Source organism: Myodes glareolus, chromosome 6 (genome assembly GCF_982192425.1).
Source record: "Myodes glareolus chromosome 6, mMyoGla1.1, whole genome shotgun sequence".
Taxonomy (NCBI): Eukaryota; Metazoa; Chordata; class Mammalia; order Rodentia; family Cricetidae; genus Myodes; species Myodes glareolus.
The window spans coordinates 581,145-604,867 of NC_142031.1; the positions used below are offsets into that span (position 1 = coordinate 581,145).

General features: G+C 51.1%; 2 protein-coding genes across 4 annotated transcripts in view; both read left to right on the forward strand.

Annotated features, from left to right (window-relative positions):
* The first annotated feature begins 3,518 nt into the window (after positions 1 to 3,518).
* On the forward strand, positions 3,519 to 4,756 carry Isg15 (ISG15 ubiquitin like modifier). Its single transcript, XM_048418265.2, has 2 exons — positions 3,519 to 3,677; positions 4,231 to 4,756. The coding sequence occupies exons 1-2, from the start codon at positions 3,675 to 3,677 to the stop codon at positions 4,705 to 4,707; spliced, it is 480 nt and encodes a 159-aa protein (XP_048274222.2). The 5' UTR covers positions 3,519 to 3,674; the 3' UTR covers positions 4,708 to 4,756.
* Positions 4,757 to 6,790: 2,034 nt separating this feature from the next.
* Positions 6,791 to 23,723, forward strand: part of Agrn (agrin) — a 31,757-nt gene continuing 14,824 nt past the window's right edge. Inside the window, exons 1-3 of one of the 3 annotated variants that reach the window (XM_085690217.2) lie at positions 6,791 to 7,064; positions 8,881 to 9,142; positions 18,990 to 19,037. In XM_085690217.2, coding sequence (XP_085546343.2) covers positions 6,858 to 7,064; positions 8,881 to 9,142; positions 18,990 to 19,037 — 517 coding nt within the window. In that variant the 5' untranslated portion in view covers positions 6,791 to 6,857. Of the gene's footprint in view, positions 7,065 to 8,880; positions 9,143 to 17,988; positions 18,539 to 18,989; positions 19,038 to 23,723 lie in introns of those variants that run through there. The other 2 variants (XM_048417639.3, XM_085690216.2) reach the window with 2 other exon arrangements.

Consider the following 23,723-nt stretch of genomic DNA (forward strand, 5'->3'; position numbering starts at 1 on the left):
TCTGGAGCAGGAACGCAGGATGGGTGACAAGCCAGAGGTATCCTACACTCTAGATCTTAGGATCTGAGGGCCACAATAAGCCTAGAGAACTGGACCCCCTTCTAGTGCTTCATCCCAGCCCGGCTCACGTCTTTCCCATGCGTGTTCAGGATGATTGTCTGGAGCAGAACCAGGCTCGCGTTGATGCGCACTAGTCGCCACTTCTCCATGACCAGCTTGGAGGATTATTAGGTGGAGCAGCGGCTAAGTCCGGTGTTTAGTTGTCCCTCGCTCAACCTTGCGGTTTTAGGATGCGCTGTCCGACTCGTCTTGGATCCAGCTAGGGCTGGCCAGAGCTCCGGCGAGGGGTGAAGCAAGCGTTCGGCTTCCCTGGAATGTCCACCAGCATAATGCACCAGGCGGCCTAGTGAGCGCAGAGCTGGTGCACTCCTACAAACTTGAACCTGGAGCCTGTGCATTGAGGGCTTTAAAAAGGCAGTGGAGCGGCGGGGCCTGTGAATTCTACTTGGTTTCAGTTCCCACACTCCTCTCAGCCAATAGGAGGGCCGGTCTCTGGCCCGGCCTGTGGCCGGCCTCGCTGGCTGGTACGTGCAGCAGCCAACCCCTCAACCACCTCCCCACCCCTCCCCCTCTCCCGCCTGACCAGTGACAAAGGTGAACCGGACGCCAAAGTCCACTACAGCAAGGGAAGAGCACCAAAAGGAGCCCTCTGGTTAGAGGGCACAGTAAGTGTGAGCCGGGTGGAGGCTCCTGGCTTACTTCCCTTGATAGAGGAAGCACCCGGTGGATAAGGGATGCAGTTCATGATCGCCTCATAGGAAATCTAGAAGGAAATTTCTCCAAAGGCTAGAAGACAAATTCTCAGGACTGTGAAGCCTGAACCCATTGTGTCTCCTCGCGGTCCCACCCAAGGCTCCAATAGTTTCAAGTTGGCCCCTTGTCTGCTCAGCTGCAATGCTCATGTGCAATGCAGTTCCAACAAGGATTCTGAAACACAGACACTTAGGAACAAACTTGGGTAGATAAACCAACACCAGCCACTGAGACTAGAGGGAGGTCAGCTGGTCCCTGTCAACTATCTGATAGGTGACATCAGTTTGTATGGCAGGGCAAGGGGAAGGACAACTTTGTGTAATGTAAAGATAAAGATATCAGTGGTGACACAGACCAGGATGATGTCATGGAGTTAATGATATATTCTATATTCTAGACTAGCCCACCGCTAACTAAATCCAGCACAGAACTCAAAAAAAAAAAAATGAGGGCAAACTGGGCATAGTTGCTCATGCCTTTAATCCCAGCCACTCAGGAGACAGAGGCAAGCAGATCTCTGTAAGTCCGAGGCCAGACTGGCCTATAGAGTGAGTTCTGGGACAGCCAGAGCTACATTGTGAAACCCCTGTCTCAAAACACCCACTCGAAAAAAATTACAGCAAATTTAAAATCTTTCTATTTTTTTTCCAAAGGAGAATGAGAAAACAGGGCAATTATTATTTTCACGGTTGCTATTATTTTCATTCTGAATTACACTGCAGAACATACATACATCACACACCTCAGGTTCCGAATCACAGCCTAGCCTGGCAGCTGCCTGCATGTATTCATTCAATGGCGGTGGCCTGAGACCATAGTGGACGTCAGACACCCTACTTCCCTTTCAAATCTGTCTTAGTAAGTCACAGAAAATAAGCGACTAGTTTGCTGTGTTAGAGAAAATGCCCTCTATTGGGTGGTTCCAAAGCCTTCACAATTGGTTCTTCAGAGGGAAGGAAGTTTTCAAGAGGCCAGGAAGAGGGAATGGCACTCCCAGAGCATTCTAGAAAGGGAGCACAGTGAAGAAGTGAGGGGGTATTCTAGGGATTGCAGGATGGGGGCTTCTGGCCCCAGGATGGGTCTGGGGAACCTTGAGGTGCTTTTCTGGATAATAGAGTAAGCCAGCGGTGCTGAAAAAGTATTTATTCACCTGGTGTGTGGGGGCTGGAAGGTGGCTTCTCACCAATGACTGTTTCAGAATCCCTGAAAAGGATCATATGAGATACCTTTTCCAGAAGCTGCCTTTTCCTCTGGGGCCAATCCTAGTCTGGTCCTAGTTTATACCTAAAAGAAGCCTGCTTCTCAGTACAGAAGCCCTTTTATGACCCCAGTGCTAAACTATACCTCGAAAGCCACTCCTTCCAGGACTGGAGATGGGTGGAGAACAGATGTCAAACACGCCACACACACACACACACACACACCCATACACCCATGCCTTGGGGTTGACAGCAAGGCTGGGCTGTCACATTCTGAGCTGTGGGTTTATGCCGAGCCTTAGGAAGCGGTCTATATGGAATCCCCTGACCTCTGCCTTGCAGAGAGACTAGACAAGCAGGGAACAAAGAGGGAACCCCATTCTCTCCCTGGTTGCCCTACTGATGGTTAAGTTTAAGTTGTGACATGGGTTGTCTTTGTTTGTATCGTCACTGGAAGGAAAAATAAGATTCTACTCCTTTAAAAATGTTTGCTGTTGGGCTGGGGAGATGGCTATGTGGAAAGTGACTGAAGAAGTCACAACATTAATCTCTGACCTCCATGTGTATGAGCACATGTGTTCATACATACATGTAAAATAAATACATAAACAAAATTTATATATCCGATTCTTTCTTCTAGACTCTAAGGGCACCTACACTCACATATACACATACACATACAATCCCCCATCCCATAGCCACATAGTTAAAAATAAACCTTAAAAAAAAATCTGAGGACTAAGTATATAACTCAGTTGTTAGAGTACTTACTTAGCACGCATGAAGCTTTGGGTTCCATCCCCAAAAACTGGCACAGAAAATGCACAACTGTAATCTCAGAGTTTGCGCAGGAAAGACAGGAGGATCAGTTTAAGGCCAGTTTCATAGTATCAATGTCTCTTTATGTACATAATAAGGCCTTAATAAACTCTTCTAGGATAGAAATGTTTCCCTACTTGCTGGGTGGTGGTGGCTGTGGCACACACCTTTAATCCCAGCACTCAGGAGGCAGATCTCTGTGAGTTCGAGACCAGCCTGGTCTACAGAGCAAGTTCCAGGACAGCCAGGGCAACACAAAGAAACCCTGTCCTGAAAATAACAACAACAAGAATAACAAAATGCCTTCTATGAACAACCCCTGCCCCCGCCTGACACACTCTGATAAACATTGTCCTAAACTAATAACCAATAGTTGTTGTCTTTGGGTAGCTCTGATTGCCACTACTTTGTGCAGTTTCTGAATTAACTATCGTGTCATTTTCCAAGATAACAAATGTCCAAGCTGACAAATGAAAAATAAGTTTTCTATCATCAGTTCCTGTTACAACTTCTACATGCCTTGTAAAGGACCTGAAATGCTGGATATTTAGGGAGTTTCAAAATACACAGGCTTCTTTATGGCCTTGGCCCTTGAGAGCCAGTCCCTTTCATTCCCAGCCACGGTTTTCATTCAGTTTTGTTTTGCCCACTCATTCAAGGTATGCCTTGAGAAACGGAAACCGAAACAGAAAGCTTCTCTGACTTCTGGAGACTCCGCCTCTTGACACCCACAGCTCACACACTTAAAAGAGCTGACCCAGCCTCTGGCTGTGCCAGGGAGCAGCCAGAAGCTGAGACAAGCATCAGTTCCTGCAAGGGGTCCTAGTGCTAAAGCCTACAGCCATGGTGAGTCAATTTGGGACAGAGGCAGGTGGGCTCGATTTTTGTTGACTTTCCTCCATTCCTTGATAGGATCTTCCAGAGGCAAAATAGTTACAATTTGAGCCATAGTTGCTCAAAGATCACTACTTGGAGGGACTAGATCCCTTAGAGCTCGACCCAGAAGGGTATCTTGGTGGGTGAACTGAAACGTGATGGCTGTGGGAGGCTGGTCCTTCAGATGGGGGTGGGCTATGGGAACTGGTCCTGTGACGAGTGCTTCGAATTTAGTAACTCCCGATACTGGTGCCAGATGAGACTGTAAACCAGTGGTTCTCAACCTGTGGGTTGAGGGTTGAGACCCCATTGGGGTCAAATGACCCTTTCAGAGGGGTTGCATATAAGATATCCTGCATATCAGATATTTATAGTATGATTCATAACAGTAGCAAAATTAGTTATGAAGTAGCAATGAAAATAATTTTATGGTTGGGGATTACCACAACATGACAAACTATTTAAAAGGGTAGCAGCATCAGGAAGGTTGAGAACCACTGCTAAACCCGTGTGATTCCTGCAGACCTGGAGCCTGAAGGTGAAGATGCTGAGTGATGAGTTCCTGGTGTCCCTGACTAACTCCACGACTGTGTCGGAACTGAAGAGGCTGATTGCCCAGAAGACTCATGTGCCAGCTTTCCAGCAGCGCCTGGCCAAACAAAGTGGCGAGATGCTACAAGACAGCGGTACTCTCATCAGCCAGGGCCTGGTCCCTGGCAGCACAGTCGTGCTGATTGTACAGAACTGCAACAACCCTCTGAGCATCCTGGTGAGGAATGACAGGGGCCGCAGCACCATTTATGAGGTCTGGCTGACACAGACTGTAGCAGAGCTTAAGAGGAAGGTGTCCCAGCAGGAGCAGGTCCAGGAAGACCAGTTCTGGCTGAGCTTTGAGGGAAGACCCATGGAGGACAAAGAGCCACTGGGGGAGTATGGCCTAAAGCCCCAGTGCACAGTGCTCATGAATTTGCGCCTGCGGGGAGGGGTATGCTATGCCTAAGGCCTCTATCCAGAGCCAATGTTGGCAATAAAAAGTGATCCAATGTAAAGTTCTGCCTCCTGTTTGCTTGTCCTCCCTCAGAAACGCCCATCTGTTGCCTTTTACAACCCTGCTGAGGTCAAGTAAAAGAACCCAGGTCCATCCATTGTGACAAGGCTTTGGGTTGCCAAGTTAAGGGACAAGGATTTTACAGTTAAAGCCTACTGAGAGAATTCCCTTTCCAAACCCTTTGGGTAATTCACTTCTAGAGAAAGACACTTTTTCTGGGACCCAGTTCTGAGGCTCAGCCGCTCAACAACTGGTCCCCATCTCTGTATGTGGCCCAGGGACAGGTTGGGGTAGGTCCTACCAGGAACTGGATGAGGCCCCTGATGGGACTAGTCACTCCTCAGGTTCTTTGGAAATAGTGAGGGAATGTTCTTGGATCTGTCTGAGTAGGCTGCAAAGGAGGAGGGTGTATTCTTCTGTGGGGGTTCCTAGTCCCCCCTGCACTAGTCCACAGAAGGACAGGACAGGGCTTCATTGTCACTTCCGTCAGTTGCTGTTTAGGGCAGCAACTGCTGGTTAGTAAATACTCATCGGGGCTATAAAGAGGCCATTACTGGGAGGTTAGGGGGCACCTGGAATTGGGGGCTCACATGCCCACAAAGGAAATCATACCTCACATAGGAGGCACACAATTTGGAAACGTTTCATCCCCTTCCTGCCTGATATTTCTATTTATTTATTTATTATGTATACAATATCCTTTCTGCACATATGCCTGAAGGCCAGAAGATGGCACTAGACCTCACTACAGATGGCTGTGAGCCACCATGTGGTTTCTGGGAATTGAACTCAGGACCTTTGGAAAAGCAGGCAATGCTCTTAACCACTGAGCCATCTCTCCAGCCCCCTGCCTGATATTTCTCTCTTGTCTTTTCCTACTCTACCTACTTACTCAGGCTTTGAGGCAGCCTAAGGCACAGCAAGTCAGGACAAGTATCTCTATGGCCCTAGGAGCCTAACACTTCGAACCTTCAGACCTTTACAGAAAATTTAAGTGGAGACTCAGAAGCTCCCACTTCTGGTTGGAGTGTTTGTGCATATCTGGATCAGGTGACCCCAGATCTAGCAATGCTGTTGTCCACTGTGTAGATGTGACCTCAAATCTTCACTGACCACCATCTTCTTTGAAGACTGCCAGGGTCCTGGTGGTAGAGTCTTTCTCAGAAGGAAGAGCTTCTGCCACCCACACTTCAGTCCGGCTTCTGGTTCAAAGGCCTATGTCTCAGGCACAGTAGTCCCAGTCTTGTGAAGACAAAGCAGTCTTCTTTTTCCTTCAACCTTCTGTAGATCCGGCACTAGCTTGGCTCCTCTGGGCCTCAGTTTATACTGTATACCTACCTAGCCAGGCCAAGTTGGAGAAGAGCTGGTACCCGGGGATGGGTGGGGGGCGTGGTGGTGAGGGAGGCGGGGCCGTGGTAGGCTCCGCAGCAAGACAAGAGAAGGTAGCCACTGGTCGACAAGGGGCCACTGCCCTACCCAGCCAAGGCTGGTAGGCGGGTCTGAGCGCAATTCAGACCAGTCACCGCGGACCGGCCACCGGCAGGGGGCGTAGCCTTACTGGGCCGCCTTAAAGCCTATAGAAGGCCCCATACTGCTGCGGGAGCTCTGAGCCATCCTGCTGTTTGACCGACCCAAGGGGAACCGGAGGTCCAGCTCCGGTAGCCTTTCCTATCCAGAGAGTTCTGCCGCTCCCGGCGCGCCCCTTGGAAGTCCCGGCACGTCGCTCCTAGATTATACATTAACCTGATTTCAGCTGCATTTCCTGGTGGAAGGACAGTTTGGGCGGATGGGGGGAGGGGCGCCCGGCGCCCCACCTTCCCCTCCCCCAAGGGCGGCCCACCACCCACCCAGCCGGGGCCCCCGCCTCATCTCGGCGCCGCAGTCTCCGGGCTTTGTTCGCTGCCCGCGCGGGTCGTAGGGAGCACAGGCGGTCTGAGCTCCCAGGGGGAGGGGCGGTGCTGCTCAATTCCCGCCCCTGGCCCGCCCCCACGCCGTCCGCCCTCCCACCTCCTCCGCCTAGTTGCGGTCCAGTTCTGTCCTGCCCCCTGAACGGTCCAGCCCGCGCGCTCTCCCGGCAGCCTTCCGCCGTTCTAGGCTGCGCCATGGCCAGCCTGCGGCTGTGTTGCCCGGCCCCGTTGCTCCCACTGCTGTTGCTCATGGTGGTGGCCGAGCGCACCCTGCCCGGCGCCAGCGGGACGTGCCCGGAGCGCGCCTTGGAGCGGCGCGAGGAGGAGGCGAATGTGGTGCTCACCGGCACTGTGGAGGAGATCCTCAACGTGGACCCGGTGCAGCACACGTACTCGTGCAAGGTGGGCCCCGGCAAGACCCCACGAGACCCCAGCCCTCTGGAATCCCAGCCGGGGGCCCCTTTCCCCGTAGTTCCCAGTCCCGAGGCCCGCCCTTCGCGTGCCGGCCGCCCTGCTGGGACCCCGGCCCCAAGCCGTGGAAACGAGACCGGAACGCTCCTGTAGCCCCAGCTGGAGCTCCCTTGGCTACAGCCAAGTCTGCGGGTGGGGCTCCAGGTCCCGGAAAACTCTGCAGCTCAGGGCGAAAGTTACTGCGGGGCCGTTTTGGTTCTTCTCATGGTGCCCAGGCCCCAGTTGCAGTAGTGGCTGCCCCCCCATCCTTGTCCAAAGCCCCTCTTGTTGGAAACAAGTGTAACACCCTCGCTAAAGGAAAGATAGAGGGTTTGGGGAGGTGTGAGTTGGGGACAGACTGTGATGAGGCCTCCACGACGAAGAGAAGGGGTGGTCCTCGGAGAGGAAGGGGTGCGTCGTCTAATCCACAAGTCCGAGGAGTCTGCGTAAGGTGCTGCAGTGGCTGGGTTTCGTGGAGCAAGAGCAGAGAGATGGGTTATGACTGAGTCTCCCATGCACAAGGAGCAGGGGCAGGTGCTCCGTTTCTCGGAAGACCTGGGTTTCCCTACTATACACTAGAAGAGTCAGCTCTGATTCCACTAAAGCTGGATTTGAGAGCACCTTGGAATAGGTATGATGGGTACCCTCAGAACACCCGTTGCTGGTTCTCCTAGCTCCTCAAATCACTTCACTAGAAATAGGATCGTTCTTGCTCTTTGGGGATGGGAAGGACGGTGACTTCTTTCAGAGTAGCGTGTGTTCATGGGCTCCCCCGGCTGGGCCCCCTCCTCTCACTGCCAAGGCACTTTGCCAAGTCCCTGCAGGATTTTCCCGACTTCCTCCCCGCTGCTCCTGGGTGTGGCTGGGGTGGGGGAGGTGTGAAAACTGAGCTCCCCCCCATTTGAATTATCTCCCTCAATAGTTTACTGCGGGGCTTGAGGGGGGGCGGTGGCAGGTAAATGAGGTTCTTCAAGTCCTGTAGGTGCTGCGGTCCTAAGGTGCCTAGCAGTAGTCAGGCAGGTGGACAAGCTGTCCATTGTCTTTTTGCTCCCTCCATTCCAGGAGCCTAAACCCCCTCAGAACCTGAAGAAGGGACCCCTCCCTAGAATTCCAGTCCAGAAAGTGTCTGGGCTCCTGGACTTGTCCTATGGTGCTGCCGGCTACATACATCCTCCAGCCATGTCTATCAGAGGGGGTGCCCTCAGGGCCCCAAAGAAGAAGGTGGAGGGTGGGGCCGACTTGCATTGCCCAAACTTGACTTTGTGGTTCAGAGCTGCCTTGGCTGTACAGACTCAGGCAGACCGTGGAGCAAAGAAGTGGGCCTTTACTTCCTGGGGGAGGTGTCAGCCCACACACAGGGTTGTGAAGATCCCAGCTGGGATCTTACTCTTAAGTAGGTCCTTCCATCTGAAGTGTCTAGCCCTGAGTGGTAGTGAGCTAGGGGGTCTAGAATGTTGGTACTGCGTGCCAGACAAGCTCTGACTGAGATGGACCCTTGTAGTTGGACTTGGGCCGGCTAGATCTGGGGTGGAAATATAGGTTAGGTGGTATACCTTCTTAAGTGTCCCATGTCCAGTAGGTGTGTGCTTCCCTGCAGCCTTTGCTGAGGGGCTGACTCACAGAACTTTGAACATCTCTGCCCAAGGCTGGAGTCCACTGTGGACAATGGTTTGAGAAAGTGAGACCAGAAGAGGGGAAAGGGTTCAGGTGTCCAGTATGGCAACCTGTTCCTATAGGGCCAATACCTTTACCTCCCATGTCCATTCAGGTTCGAGTGTGGCGGTACTTGAAAGGCAAAGATGTGGTGGCCCAGGAGAGTCTGCTAGATGGTGGCAACAAGGTGGTGATTGGTGGCTTCGGAGACCCCCTTATCTGTGACAACCAGGTATCCACTGGGGACACTAGAATCTTTTTTGTGAACCCAGCACCACCCTACCTGTGGCCAGCCCACAAGAATGAACTGATGCTCAACTCCAGCCTTATGCGGATCACTTTGAGGAACCTGGAAGAGGTGGAGTTCTGTGTAGAAGGTGCGTGCAGATGAGGGTGTATCTTTAAGAGCCAGTGGCTTGCTGATGGTGACAGAAATTTTATGGGATTTTGGGGGGGCACACACTACAGAGGACAGCTTGCCATGGGCAGGAGAGTAACCATTCTGCTGCCTAGCTTTGATGATGCAATATTATTACTCCTGGCTACATCTCTAGCTACACAGATTAGACACCCTAACTTCTGATATTAGCTGTCTTTGTTTGATCTTGGAACCATAAGCAAGCTGCTGCCCTGCAAAGAGACAGGTATCTCTGTTCTCTCACTTTTTCCTCAACACTCTACCTTTCCCTTTGAAAGGCCCTTTGCTATGAAACAAACTGGGACCTACCTGTCTTATCCTTACAGGACTCCAAACTTCTGTCTTGATCCATACATTTGGGTAAACCCCTGTGACTAGCACAGGGGCTTGGAAGGTGAGGGGCTGGCCTGTGTGTTCCAGAGACCCACAGTTTGTGGAAGAACAACTCTGTGGAGTTAGGCTACCATCTTTTAGAAGGTGACTAGAATCACCATCCAGGTCTCCCCTCTCTCCTTCTCAGGACAGCCCCAGTTGGTGACTGAGACCCTTGAGGGGAAATGTGTTAAAAAAAAAACAAAACTTTTTTCTCATTGCTACCACATCCTGTCTGTTCCCCCATGGCTGCCTGGAAAGGGATGTAAGGCTGGGGACAGAAACTTCCTTCTCTCAAAGCAGTGGCAAGGGTCATGACTTCTGGTCCTCTGATGTGATGTGATTTGCCAGCCCTGAAGACTTATTGCCTGTCTTTCTGCTTTGATACTGTTTGGGCTCTTGAGAGGTGTCTCTAGAATCCTGTCTCCTTGCTGGCCTTGGGTGTAAGAGGAGCAGGGCCAGAATTGAAAACCTTTAGCCTCTCAGTCAGGTATGGCCAGCTCCTGGGCTCTTGCTGTGGGAACCCTATCTAGACAAGAACCAGAGATTCAAGCATTACTGTGGAAGTTTGTGTTTTTGGAAAATGGGGGGCAGGAAAAGCAGGGGGAGGATTTATATGTGAGGCCAAAGGTAGATATGTCAACTTTGGGTTGAGTAGGGGGCTGAGAAGGATCAAGATCAAGAGGGTGAATCATTAATAGCTGGGTGGATCTAGTAGTCTGAGGGTCCATGACTCAGTAACTGAGGACTTCCCTGAGTTTAGAGATAGGGAGAGACAGAACAAGGTTTAGCATCTCACCAAAGCCAGCTATGCCCATGCTGCACTCTGGTTTGTTGCTGGCAGAGCCCAATTTAGAGCAGGACAGCTAGGAAGAAGAATCGTGGAAAGAAGGCCTCTCTTCCTGTGCACTTGTATATGCCTGACACTTAGGGATGCTTAGTTCCCAAGACTCAAAGACCAGAATTTTACCAAAGGAGAGCCCAGGAGTAGCTGTGTGTGTGTGTGTGTGTGTGTGTGTGTGTGTGTGTGTGTGTGTAGGGGGCAGGGAGGGGGGCAGATATGGGATTGGTAGAGCTAAGGAAGCTGAAGGTGTGTGGAAGGTAGGGTGGGGCAGAGCAAGGTGCTTGGACACCACAGAAAGAAGCTTGAAATGGTGTCTTAAATCTGTTTTGGAAGCAGACCAGAGTGCAATAGGATAAATTGGGTGCTATGACAATGTCAGAACTCCCAAACAGCCATCAGGGCTCAGGGTCTAGGATGAAAATGAGACAGCTTCTTGCCCACTCCTCCAAAACTGGGTCCATTTCCTGATCTGTAGGTGATGAGGCTTTTGAGCCTCATCCTAGGTTCTCTACTTGGAAACAAGCCTGTCCCTCCAATCTGACTTCCCAGTCTGCCTGCAGGTCCCCTACACCTGCACCACCCCGCACTGGGAACTGGGTGAAATCTGGGCCACTTCTGACTTCCTGTTCACTCTTGGAACACCCCCCCAGCCAGCCAGCACCTCCCCCACCCCCCAGAAAGGCTCCTCTGGTCCTCCGCCTGGGAAGCCACATTCCTGGCATAACTGGGGCAGGTATGTGCCCCTCCCTTTGCATCACCTTTGGGCAAGCGTGGCTGCTGCTCCTTCTGGGAAGGGACCTCTCACTCTGACAAAGCTAAGGGTGCTGAGCATAGACATACCACTGTCCTCACACTGTCTCTAGAGAAGGTTGTTTGGCACCTCCCAGAGGCCTCCAGGAGAGACAAAAGCCTGGCTGGGGACCTACACTTCCCTATTAAAAGCCAGGAGCAGAGAAAGACAGTATTGTCTGTTCTAGCCAAAGCCTGGCACAAGTACAGGGCAGGGGGCCCTGGTTGAGTGAGCCTGGCACCTGACCAGCCTGGCCCTTCTCAATTCTGAAACTGGGGTCTTGGTGACTCCCTTGTCCTGGGCCGGCCAGATTGGTCCTGCCCGCGTTGTCTCTGTTATCCAGGGTTTTCAGGAAGGTAGAGTAGAGGAGCTCTAGGTCCCAAGGTAGTGGATCGGAGCAGCCCGACCACCTAAGGCTGGCTGCTGGGCCTGGGTTGCCTAGGATATTGCGAAGGTCCCTAGACTGCTGGGAGGACTGCCCTCCCGGCTAGGCTTAGACTCCCATTGCCACTTTTTTCCCCTCACCTCCCCCACATTCCTTTTGCTGAGGGGGGGTGGCCCTCCCTTTGGGCTCCAGGTTCTCTACCACTCCACAGCCCCACCCACAATTCTTTGAGGGCCCCTCCCCCAGGCATGTCCAGGCTGGAGGCTGCTAGAGCTAGAGGCTACTTGCTGCTACCCCAACTGCTTTTTGCCCAAAGAGAAGGGCCTGCCCAGGTAGTTCCGGAAGGGCCTTCTCTCTTCCATGTCAGGGAGGTCTAGTGAGAAGCTGGTGGCAGGAATGAACTTGTCTCATCTTTGGGCTCACTGAGGGAGCCTAGTTGGGGTGGACTTGCTTGCTGGAATCAGTGGGTGACAATCAGGGACACTATTGGCTCTGTGGAGATGGCCTCCCTTTAGGCAGGCAATAGACAAGATGAGGCTGATGGAATTTACTCTTGGCTTTTTCCAGACTCATCCCTACCCAGACAAGATGCCCCCCCCCATCTCTCTCCCTGTCAGTTAGAAACAGGGAGGGGTGTTTTGAAACCACTTCTGTTACATGAATCTTTCTGGATAAAGCAAATTCTGTTCCTACCTGCTTGAGCCCCTTATAGCAATCCTGTGGGCATGGGACCAGAGGAATTGAGAGACTGGACACTGACCCAGGTCTAAGGCTACCCTCACCCCAGTTCAGGTCTGTGGTTACTCATTAGTTTCCTACAAGGTAAAGTAGGAGCGAATAGGATGGAGGTATTCAAAGAGGAGGTGGAGGATACACTTAGGACCACAGATTCAAGAGGGTCCTGTATCACTGATTGATAAGGACTCTCTATTTCCTATGCCTGGTTGCTTTGCCCAAGAGGCAGAAGTCACATAACAGTAGAAAACAGTTATCTTTTTTCTCCTCCTGTGAGACTCAGGTTAGCTCTTTCCCACAGGGTGGATATAGAATCCTAACCCATTGAAGCCCTGGTAGACTGGCCTAGGGGGCTACCACAACAGCCATCATAGCAATCCTGCCCGTCTGGGACAGCTCCCAGCTGGAAGAGGACTCTCTGGGGTTCAGGAGGAGGCCACTGGAAGCTGGTGCAGGATCCGGGAATCGAGGGATCTCACCCCTCCCATCCTCAGCCGAGGTCCTGAGAATTTCCTCTGAGGAAGACCCCCTGCAGGGGCAATTTACTAAGGAATAGACGTGGCCCCTCCCAGGCCTGGAGGCAAGGAAGACAGGGATGCTCTGTCCTCACCAGATAGGCTGTTTCCAACTGTGTGAACTTTATATACATATGTATGCCTAGGCCGGCAGCTGGGGGGATGGGGTAGTTACACTGTCTTGGTTTTCCTGGGTTTACCTCGAAGTGGTCAGGTCCTGGTTACTGTCCTCAAGTGCATGTGAATCTCAACCTCTGCTTGCTATGGGTTCTGTTGGGTCCAGCTGTGCAGGAGGGCCAGGGTCACCTCTAGGAGTGGCTGATGTGTATTGTAAACATTTAAAATGAGGGTTGGGGGCTGGGTGGTGGTTGCAAACACCTTTAATCCCAGCACTTGGGACTTGGGAGGCAAAGGATCTGGTCTACAAATTGAGTTCCAGGACAGCTAGGACTATTACACAGAGAAATCAACCTTGTCTCGAAAAATTTAAAAAAAAAAAAATGAAGGATGTGTTTGGTGAGCTGCTGTGAGGACAGTACATCAGGGAACTTCGTCATTGACCTCTACAAGCCTGTCAGACCCTGAGGCTGACACAGCCCTCTGACCTCTGTCTGTTGCTAGCCTGAGGAAAGTTTGAGAGTGCCCTTGACCACCGCGTCCTAAGTCCCAGAAAATGTAGGCTAGCATCATGCCTGTGCAGGTGCCTGTACCCTCGGCTGAGGTTTCAGCATATATGGAAGAACAGAGCACGATATTGGTAGAAGGGTTGAGATATCTGTCCCCTACTCTGAAAAGGAAACCATCAGATATAAGGATGTTTTTCATCATTAATTCCATCAGTTCCTTCTTGTACATGTCCAGTCACCATTTTACAACCATTCCCTATAGGGTTCGTGGGGCGTCTGCTTGGTGGCTTCCCAAGAATGAAAGGTGCTGCCACCTGGGAAAGAGTAGATAAGTTGCTGTGAGTGTGAGGAAAGGAGAGTCCCCACTACTCAGCCTGTCCCCTGGCTGAGAGAGCAAGCTAATCCCATTCCTTGCTGGCCTTCCTAACTATCTGCTGATCACAAGCACTTCTCCGATAGGAAAGTTCCTTATTGCTTGTCCCAGCCTCCTTCCTCTCAGATCTGTCTCTGCTTCCTCCTTCCTGCACCTCTAGCCCTCTATCCCCCCCCCTTACTGCCTTTCTTTCTCATCCTAATAATTGGCTGCCCACAGCCTCCATGAAGCCATCCAGAACTAAACCTGCACCTCTGGGCCATAGGACCCCTGCTGTGTCGATCCCCTCTCCTGTCCCTCACTAATCTAACTCAGCACAGCTGGAGTATTGAGCAGGGGGCAAAGTCTCCTGACTCACCGAGCACTGGTCACATGTGGGTGTCACCTAGCTCCTTCCTTTTTCCTCCTGGAGATAGGTAGGGCCTGGCAAAGCTGGGCTTGGGTACACCTAAGGAACAGGAGGGACCTCACTGCCTTTCCACCAATACCTGCTCTGCTGCCTGCTCTTGGTCATTCTGGAAAATTCCCAGGTCCGTGGTGGAATTTCTCAAATCTGAAAGACTGAGGATCTGCGTTAAAGACTCTGACCCAGTGACAGCTTCACTCATCACTTGGTCGATGTGTAGGTTTCACTTCACCCATCTGACTTCATTTGAAACTGCCATGATGTCTTCCAGAGGCCAGACAGACACACCTAGCTTGCTCAGAGAGATAGAGATGAGTTGATTAGTTTGTCTGAACAGACCTAGGTCGAGGAGCCTAGCCAGCCAAGGAATAGAGAAGGAGCAGTCTAGCAGCATCTTGGCTACCCTAAAAGACAGCCCTATTGTATTCCAAATTTTAATTTAATCCAACTACACTGCAGAGCAAGATAACTGTCCAGGTGGGTGGATGGGTGGGTGGGTACAGACAGAGCTGACCTAGGCCTGAAGCTGGCAAGAGAAACTCTGGAGGACCAGGGCCGAGTGCCTCTGTGCTGCTGTGAAGAGCTTATTTGTCTAAGGCTGAGGGGAGGAGAGAAGAGAGAAAAGGCCAAACACCAGAGATCTAGGAAGGTACTGCCCTGCCTCACTGGGCAGCCAGAACTAATTCCATCAAGTACCTCTATTAACCTGAACAATACATGCCTAGAAATCCTCACCACCAAAGAGAGTAGGTGAGCCTCACCCCGGCTGACCAGAGGTCAGAGGGTGGGGCATGTCTGCTTGCTGGGTGAGACCTATGCATTGGGGAATGAATGTGTGCTGAATGTCCAGATAGGCAGCTTTTTCCATGGGCTCCTCTCTGCCGGCCAACTTCTCTTTTCTAACATTTTCTGAGGGAGTTGAAGGCTATCTAGGAAGGGCAAAGGGGTTATCTGCATGAGAATGGGACCAGTGAGCTAACTGTGGCTGGACTCTGTACCCTCTCCAGGCCCCATCCCCCAACCTCCTCTGGTCCTGAGAAGTACCAGAGCATAGGGCCACACCCATTATGCCTGGGAATGAGGGACAAGCTTTGTGCTACACAAAGAATGTCTAGTGTATGTTGACAGGTGGGGGATGCCATTCCTGCATGCATGTTTCAGTGACTGCTGGAAGGCAGGAGTACTTAGTGTCTTGGCTCATATATGTGGTTTCATGTTGGTAGGATGTGAGCCCAGAGGGGTAAGCCTGGATCAGCATCCTGTTCATTCCTGGGCATGAGACTGCTGGTTCAGTCTAGGCTGAATGATTTTGTCTAAAGATCCCAAAATAACTCCAGTAGCCTGTGCTCCCCTCCCCCCACTGGCCTAGAGCCTCAAAGGCTCTTTGTTTTTTGAAGGCATCCTGCCCCTGCAGGGGGCTCAGACACTGACTGGGTTTGGTGGGGCCAGGCGGCCTGCCTAGTTCCCTTTCCCATGGCTAGGCCCAATAAACCTCAAGCCCCATTCCCATGTTGCCCAGGACTGACTAGAGCCCCAGATGAGCACTGAAAAAAATTATTGAGACCTCTTTAGTGGCAGATCTCGGGGTTTCTGCTTGGTGAAAGGGGGCAGGCAAAGACTGCAGCACATTTCCCAAGATCCCTTGAGGCTTCTTCTGCCAGCTCTTGCCTGGGGTTCCTACTATTAGTGGGGCCCAGCCCTCCAAGACCCTGGTTCCTGTGCTTCCTGCAGAGAGCACACTTGGGACATCCCAGGGCTGAAACATACCCAACAGTATCGTGTGGCCTGTTGGGCATTGATTGCCTAGGGTGCTTGCTCTCTGGCACTTTCTATGGGGCAGGGAAGCAAACAGAAGATGTATATGAGCCGTGCTGGGCTCTCCGATTCGAAGTTCTCTTGGTTTTCTAGGCCAAACCCTGTACTGAGAGCTAAGAACTGAGACCCTGTTTCTGGTACTTGGGAGCTAGCATCACAGAGACTACCTCTGTGTCACTGGCAGTGCCAGGGTCCAGTAGGAACCACGGCTCCCCTGTGGAGAGGGTGAGGCCGTCTGGGAGTGGAGTTTCCCAGTAGTTAGATCTCATTCTGTCTTAGACTTTATTTTGGAGTTTCCTTCAAGAGTTCATTAGAAGATTGAATTGGGGGCCACAAAAGATGGAAAACCTCTTACCATGGATGACAAATGAATGACCCAGTGGAGGATTGCATTTTGTGCCTGGCCAGAGGATGGAAAGATACAGTTATCAACTGGGGTAGAGAAACCTGTTTGACAGATCAAAAGGGTGTGGGCACAGTGGGAGTGCCAAGTGTCTGGCCAGGGGGCTCTTGGGAGAGATTTCAGCTGTATGTAATATAGAAGTAAGCCTTTTCCAGTCAACATATGAATGAATGTAGGGTCTTAGTGCCCCAAGAAAGGCTGGTTGACCAAAAAGTGGGACTTGCTGAGGGCAGATACAGGAGCCTGACTAGAGTCTTGAGTTGTGAATGCTGTGAACCAGTTAGTATAACCCAAGTGTTTGGTATGGGGGCTGTTAGTGTGATTTCAGCTGAGATGAAGACTTAGCAGGAGGGGGCTATGTCAAGTGGGGATAGTGCAGAACCTGCATACTTCCCAAGCTTGTGGACAGCTGGGGGATCTTTTCCCACAGAGGCCAGGAAAGGAGCTCCCTCATAGAACCTAGGTGGGCTGTGCCTCTATCCCAAACCCTTTGCTCCATATGACCCTGCTGGAGTCTGCAAAGTAGCTTGGGGATGGATGGTGTGCTCCAGACAGCCTCCAGGGGTGGCAAGAATTCCACAGCTATTTGCATGGACTTATTTGCATGTTTTCTCATTGCTGGGGAGCTGAGTGAATGGGGTGGCTTAAGATGTTATCTTCAATTACCAGGGGAGAGGTAGGTGGTATGATTTCTGAACCCATCACCTCACTCTCCAGCTTGTAACCCACCTGAGTGCCTTACATGTCACTTGGGGACCCCAGCCTCCATGCCAGGACAGAGCCTGCAGGATCAGAAACAACAGGCATTAGCACAATGCATGCATAAACACAAGCAGACCTCTCAACCCAGACAGGCATAAAGAGTGATAAAGGAGGACTGCTTCTGCCAGCACAGCAGCCTCAGCTGACCCTCCCACTTGGCTGCCTCCTGCCCACCTTCCTCAGTAACTGTCATGGGATGGGGGCCAAGCAACTGCCTCTTCTTCAGGCCCAACCTCTGCTCCCCTATGAAAACACTTAGTCTCTCTCCTACTTCTCCCTTGTTCTCCGATTTCCAGACCCATTGCCCTCCCATCACTTGCTCCTCCCTTGGTCTCTGCCCTCTTACCAACACCACCACCAACCCTCCCCAAGCTTCTACCTCTACCCCAAACTGCTCTGTCCCCGTTTGTACATCTTGCATCCTGATCTTAATCCACCCCAGCCTTTTTGCTCCCAACTGCGACTCCCTGTGGACGCTAAAGTCCCCAGAGACATCTTCCTTTGTCTCTGCTCACCGCCCCCGCCCCCTCGGCTTCCCTCGCCCCTCAGTCACTGCCCCAACCGAGCGAGGACAAGAGCCGCCGCTGCTGCTGCTGCTGCTGCTGCTGCTGCTGCTGCTGCTGCTGCTGCCGCCGCCGCTGCCGCCGCCGCCGCCGCCGCCGCCGCCGCCGCCACCACCACCACTGCCACTGCTACTGGAGGTGGGCAGGCGCCTCCGCGATTCTTTATTCTCGCTTCAAAGCCAAGCGGTTGCTCCTCCCGCTGCTGCCATCGTGCTCCCGCCTCTGCTAGGCAGGAGCAGACAGGCCCTGCACCGGCACCCGTGGTCTCTGGGGCCTTCCCTGCATTTCAGACTCCAGAGGCTACAGAGGACAGACAGCACTGGCTAGTGGGCGGAAGAATTGTAGCCAACAGGGGTTGCCTTGGCTCTCCATCTTCGTTTGCCTGCTTCTGAGCTCACATTTGGGATTTCTACTTGGAGAGAATTCTGCTTATCTCCCACCATGATCCTGGAGGGCTGGGGAGGGCCTGGTGCTCCCCCAGCCATAACTGGCTAAACTTTGAGATCACAGCTGCCATCTGCTGCTCCAGGGCATCCAGCATGGGGGGAGTAGCTCCGAAGAGGCCTAAGGGCACTCCATAAGAACCCCTACACCCAGGAAGTGGGCTAGAGCTGTATCATGCCTCCTCTGCCACTGGAACACAGACCCAGGCAGCAGCCTGGTGCTTCCCTGCTGGTTCGGTACTTCATGATCCCCTGCAACATCTGCTTGATCCTGTTGGCTACTTCCACGCTGGGCTTTGCAGTGCTACTTTTCCTCAGCAACTGTACGTGGCTGCTGGATGTACCCCTGTTCTGCTCACTGAGCCCCTCATCTCAGTTACCAAGGGTTTCAGGGCAGGCAGGGTCATATCAAATCCAGGGCTTGTTGTAGATGGGGCACCTTTTCCTTCTGGATACTGGATAGGTCACACTAAATTCCAGAGCCTCTTATAACCTATTCTTAGACTTCTGATGGTGCAGACCTTCGACCTGAGCTGAAGAAAACTGTGGGAATAGGCAAGGATGCATCAGTGCTGGGATTGGGAGTAGGGGCAAGAACTGGACTTAGCCAGAGAAAGCAGGTGACTGTGAAGTTCAAGGGGCAGAGAAAAGTCCAGGGCCTGCATTGGTCAGTGACCTTCTGAGCGTTGCTGATTATAACTAGAACCTTGAGGAGTGTTTGTAAGTGGGCAGTGCACCTGCTCAAAGAAGCCTAACTTTTTTTCCCCCTTCTAGACAAACCTGGAACCCACTTCACAGCAGCGCCTCCTATGCCTCCTGATGGTGAGTGACGGTGGTGAGGCAGGTGGTTGGCACACTGATAATGGGGTGAAAATGGACAGGGTTACCGGGATTAGGGCTGTTTTGTAGTGTGTACACCAGGTGTAACTGGAGCGGGAAGCTGGACAAGGGAACCTGGATTCCTTCCAGGGACTCCACGGGGGCCTTTAGGTGATGGCCAATACTCCTGAACAGGGCCAGTCTTAGAACCTACAAGTTGAGAGATGATGTCAGAGGATTTGTGTGAGGTTTGGATGTAGCGCTGCTGAAGTCAGTCTGTTTCTGGAGGGATCCCTTTTCTTTGTCTTTTTTCCTATTCAGGAAAGGGTGGGGCTGGAAACAGAGAAGCATAGAAGGGAAAGTGGGTTGGGTAGTGGGGGGAGGGCTCAGTAAAGCCAGTGACAGCTGTTTGAGTGCTAAAGGGCCTAGGTTTGCCCCTGGGGTGGGGGAGGAAGCAAATGCTGGAAGGGGCTGGCTGACCTTTCTTATGGCATTGTGGGCTGGAGCCAGCCCTCCCAGAGGGGCTGCTAGTACATAGGCTTCTGTAACTAAGCTAATGATAAAGAGAAGAGGAACTGACCGTGTTACAAAGGAAGCAGAGACTAGTAGGGATAGACTGTATCTCAGCTAGCCCAGCCTGGCTCCTTACTGCAAGTGGGGTACAGTTCCCAGCTCTGTCCTCCTTGTTACCTGCTACCCCATCAACTGTGCTGCCTGGGCACCGACTAGTTTTATTGAAATCATGTCTGGTGTTATCTCATGTATGACAAAGCCATGGTTTCTGGAGTTTTTGGTTTGGGGTCAGGGGTTAAGACAAAGTCTCTAAATAGCCTTGGCTGCCCTGGAACTCACTTTGTAGACCAGGCTAGCCTCATATTCACAGAGGTCCACCTGCCTATGCCTCTCAAGTCCTGGGATTAAAGGTACATGCTACCATGCCCATCCATGGTTTCTCTTTCGACCAGAATATGGGTTATGGGAATATCAAGGAATCCTGGGATTGAGATTGTGGGTATCATTCTGATAATAGGAATGTCTTTCTAGGAAGGAGCCCTGGGTTACATAGATAGTCAGGGTCACTTCCTGGGTCTTGAGAGTAGTGGAGGTATCCTGGTACTGGCAGGGCCTCCCTCCTTCCTTTCTATACTGGGAAGTCAGGGCTCTCGGGGAGCCTCGACAACATGTAAAACCAGGTATGCAGTTTCCCTGAGAATGGGGACCCCAGGCATCCAAAAGTTGGAACTTGATACAGATGCAGGATATCAGAGGGTCTCTCCTCCCTTTTGATGGCCAAGTGGGGAAAGGCCATCTATAACCAACATACTTGCCAATAGGCTTTGGGCCTAGTTGGGCGATGTTGGAGTATAATAGAAATGGAGGCTTGTAGTGAGTGATAGGTACTTCTGACCTAATCCTGGTCTCTTCTTATGGCCCCAAGTCTTAGTCCCTGACACCAAGCCCAGACTGGGTTGTAGTGTGGTGAGGCTATGCCCCCAGGTGGGAAGTTACTATCAAGGCAGTAGGACCCACTGTGAGCTCTGTGACCTTCACTGTTATTAGAGTTGCAGAGACTATTGGCTGGGTTGGTGGATGAGTAAGCAGTCTGTCTGTTGGACTGAGAAGCAGGAGGAAGTGACTCTCACTTCTCCACATTTTTTAAAAAGGGACCACATCACTCCCAGTGGGGAGGGCTGCTAGTAGGTAGAATGTGTCCTTCAGTATGGTGCATGAGGTTAGGTCTGAGTGTTATAGAGGCAAGAGGGGCAAGAGGCCTAGATCTGTCTACATTCAAGGTAGGCTCAGGAGAGAAGAGATCTTCCTTCTTGGTAATTTCAGCTTCTTCTGAAACCTCCAAAACTGCCAGATGTCTTCTTTCCCTTACATAAACTGCATTCTCCACAATGGTACACGCAAGCCCCCTTAATGATATCCAGCATTTACTTTGTACACTTTAGACACAGGCCATGGCTCACGGGCATCCATCTGTTCCATCTCCAACCTACCAAAGACTAGGAAAGAAGTTAAATTTACTCTCTACCACTGTGGTAGATATAAAAAGTACAGGACGCCTCCAGCACCACATGGGAAGGTTGCCTGGATGGAAAACTATGGGGCCATGGAGAAGTTCCACAGGTGCTAAGGGGGACACTTACTGGAGGACTCCGATATGCTCCATTAGAGACTGTGGAATCATAGGTGTCCAGGTGTGTTTATGAGAGACAGTGTGGGGAAGTGACCAGGAGCACAGATGAGGACTGAACCTCTGCTTCCTTTCCTGATACATGCACGATGACACTTGTGGTACCTGAGGTCCAAAGCTATGAAAACAGCACAGCCTGCTGTAGTGATGTGCATGTGTGTAAACCACTTCATCCATACCTATCTGCAGGTGGTCTCAGATTGGGCCTGTTCTAACATTTAGTGAAGAAACTTGTTTTGGGAGCCAGGAAGTAGTAACTCACACCTTTAGTCCCAGCACTCCAGAGGCACACAGGTAAATCTCTGAGTTCAAGGCCAACCTGGTCTACAGAGCAAATTCCAGGACAGCTAAGGCTTCACAGAGAAATACTGTTTTAAAAACAAATAAACAAACAAAAACAACAACAACAAAAAGAAAAAACTTGTTTTGGCCATATGTGGTGGTGTGCACTATTTTTTTTTTCCAAGACTGAGTTTTTCTGTGTAACAGCCCTGGCTGTCCTGGAACTTGCTCTGTAGACCAGGCTTGGCCTCCAACTCAAAGAGGTTCTCCTGTCTGCCTCCAAGTGCTAGGATTAGTATGCATTTTTAATCCAAACATTCAACAGGCAAAGGCAGGTGGATCACAGAGCAAGTAAGGTCCAGGATAGCCGGGGCTATAAAGAGAATCCTGTGTCAAAAAAAAAAAACAAAAAACAAAAAGGAAAAAAAATTTTTTTGATCTCTTAGTCCTGTGGGGAAGAAATGCACATAAACTTCAATAAAACAGGTATTGCCTTGGCTTAAGGGATCATTCTTTCATACTGTTGTTTTATAAGACAGAATCTTATACTTGTAGAGTTAACTGTGGGTCTTGTGAATGAAGGAATGAAAAGCTGCCCTTGGCTGTGGGTTTGAGACCTGGGGGAGATTGACTAGGCCAGATAACCTGATAGAGAGGTTCAAGAAGTATAGAAACTATCAATCAGCCAAGGAACTGGGTGCAGGCACAGACCCAGAGACTGAACCTCGGGGGCACCTTGGTCAACAGTCAAAGAGTGCATCCAGAAAGCTCTGCCCCAGAAAGTGCTTGTTGAATTTTGTATGAGACTTTCATTCAGAAGGCTTGAGTTAGAGAAGGCCCAATGTGAGGGTGGTAACAGGGAGAGAAGTATTGGCCAGCCGTGAAAAGAGACCGCTGGTGGACGTAATATATGTTTATTTTGAGCCAAGACGAAGAAGGCTGTTGGTACTAACAACTCTGTTACTATATGCTCTTCCCTGTACTTGTTCGGGGGCCCCTCTCTTAAGTTTTGCAGATATTGGCAAATCTCTAGCTCTGGGAGTAGGTACTTATTGTCCCCATTTACAGGAAGGAAAGGGGGCACAGTGTGGGATCACCTGGCTCTAAGAGCTAAGGAGGGTAAACCAAACACAAAGCAGGTCCTAGGGAAGACAGGTAGAGGTTCCTATAATTTCACCCTTCCTCTCTGGCAGAGGGAAAGCTACTCAAACAATCAAGAGAGGCTGGTAAGCCATTGCTTTGACAGTGGCTGGCTCTAGCCCCCCCCAATGTACCCTGCCGTCCCAGAAGATATCTAAGACTTCTGGTTCATTTCTGAGCATGATGTGAGGTGATAATTATACCTAATTTAACACTTAGTAGATATAGGTAGTTGTAGCCCTTAAGAGGTCTACCCAGCTCATGGTTCATCTTCTCAGAGGGTTTCAGCCCCAGTGCTGTCCTTAGGAAGGCTTGCTTCTCCAATGGGTATCTGAACTTTGAATACACCAGTGTCCACTTTCTTTGTGGGCTTAGTGAACAGCACCTGGCCCTTTCCCTGAGCCAACGTCATAGGCTGTTTGCTGTAGAGGTTCAGCAACGATATGTTATCGTGATCTGGACATTTGCAACCCTGAGACTACAATGTTAGGAAACTGTGAATGGGTGTGTGGGACTGAATATAGGGGGCAAAGACTCAGGACTTGAATGAGGACTTTTTTTTATTTGAAGTAAGGGCCCAGAAGGACAGAAGGTGTGTTTGCAGAGAGACCTATGCCACTGCCAACTTGAGTCTGGGTGGGAAGTTTTATAGGATTTATTATAAATGGGAGAAGCTGACTATGGGGGCCTTGGAAGGTCCGGGGAATAAGCAGAGAAAAGAGTTTGAGGGAGAAAAGACAGAAAGAGAGTACAGGTTGGGGCAGGCAGAATACTACTTCTGGAGGAAAAAGAGACCTACTAGAGAGGTGGTCGGGGAGGGAGCAATGAAAGGAGGAAAGGGTCTATGTGGCACAAGGTTCCAGACTCCAAGTAGTACATAGTGCCCATGAGTCCTGGAGGAAGGTGAAAGAGGCTGGGAGTCCTCAGAAGACTGTGAAGGTGGTCCTTACTTTACTGGGAGGTAGCAGGTGTCAAGTGGATACAGAAGCAACCCCTAAGAAAGAAACGTAAGATGAGGTTAGTCTGAGTTTTGTGAGTACAAACAGACAGATGTAACACCCACAGCC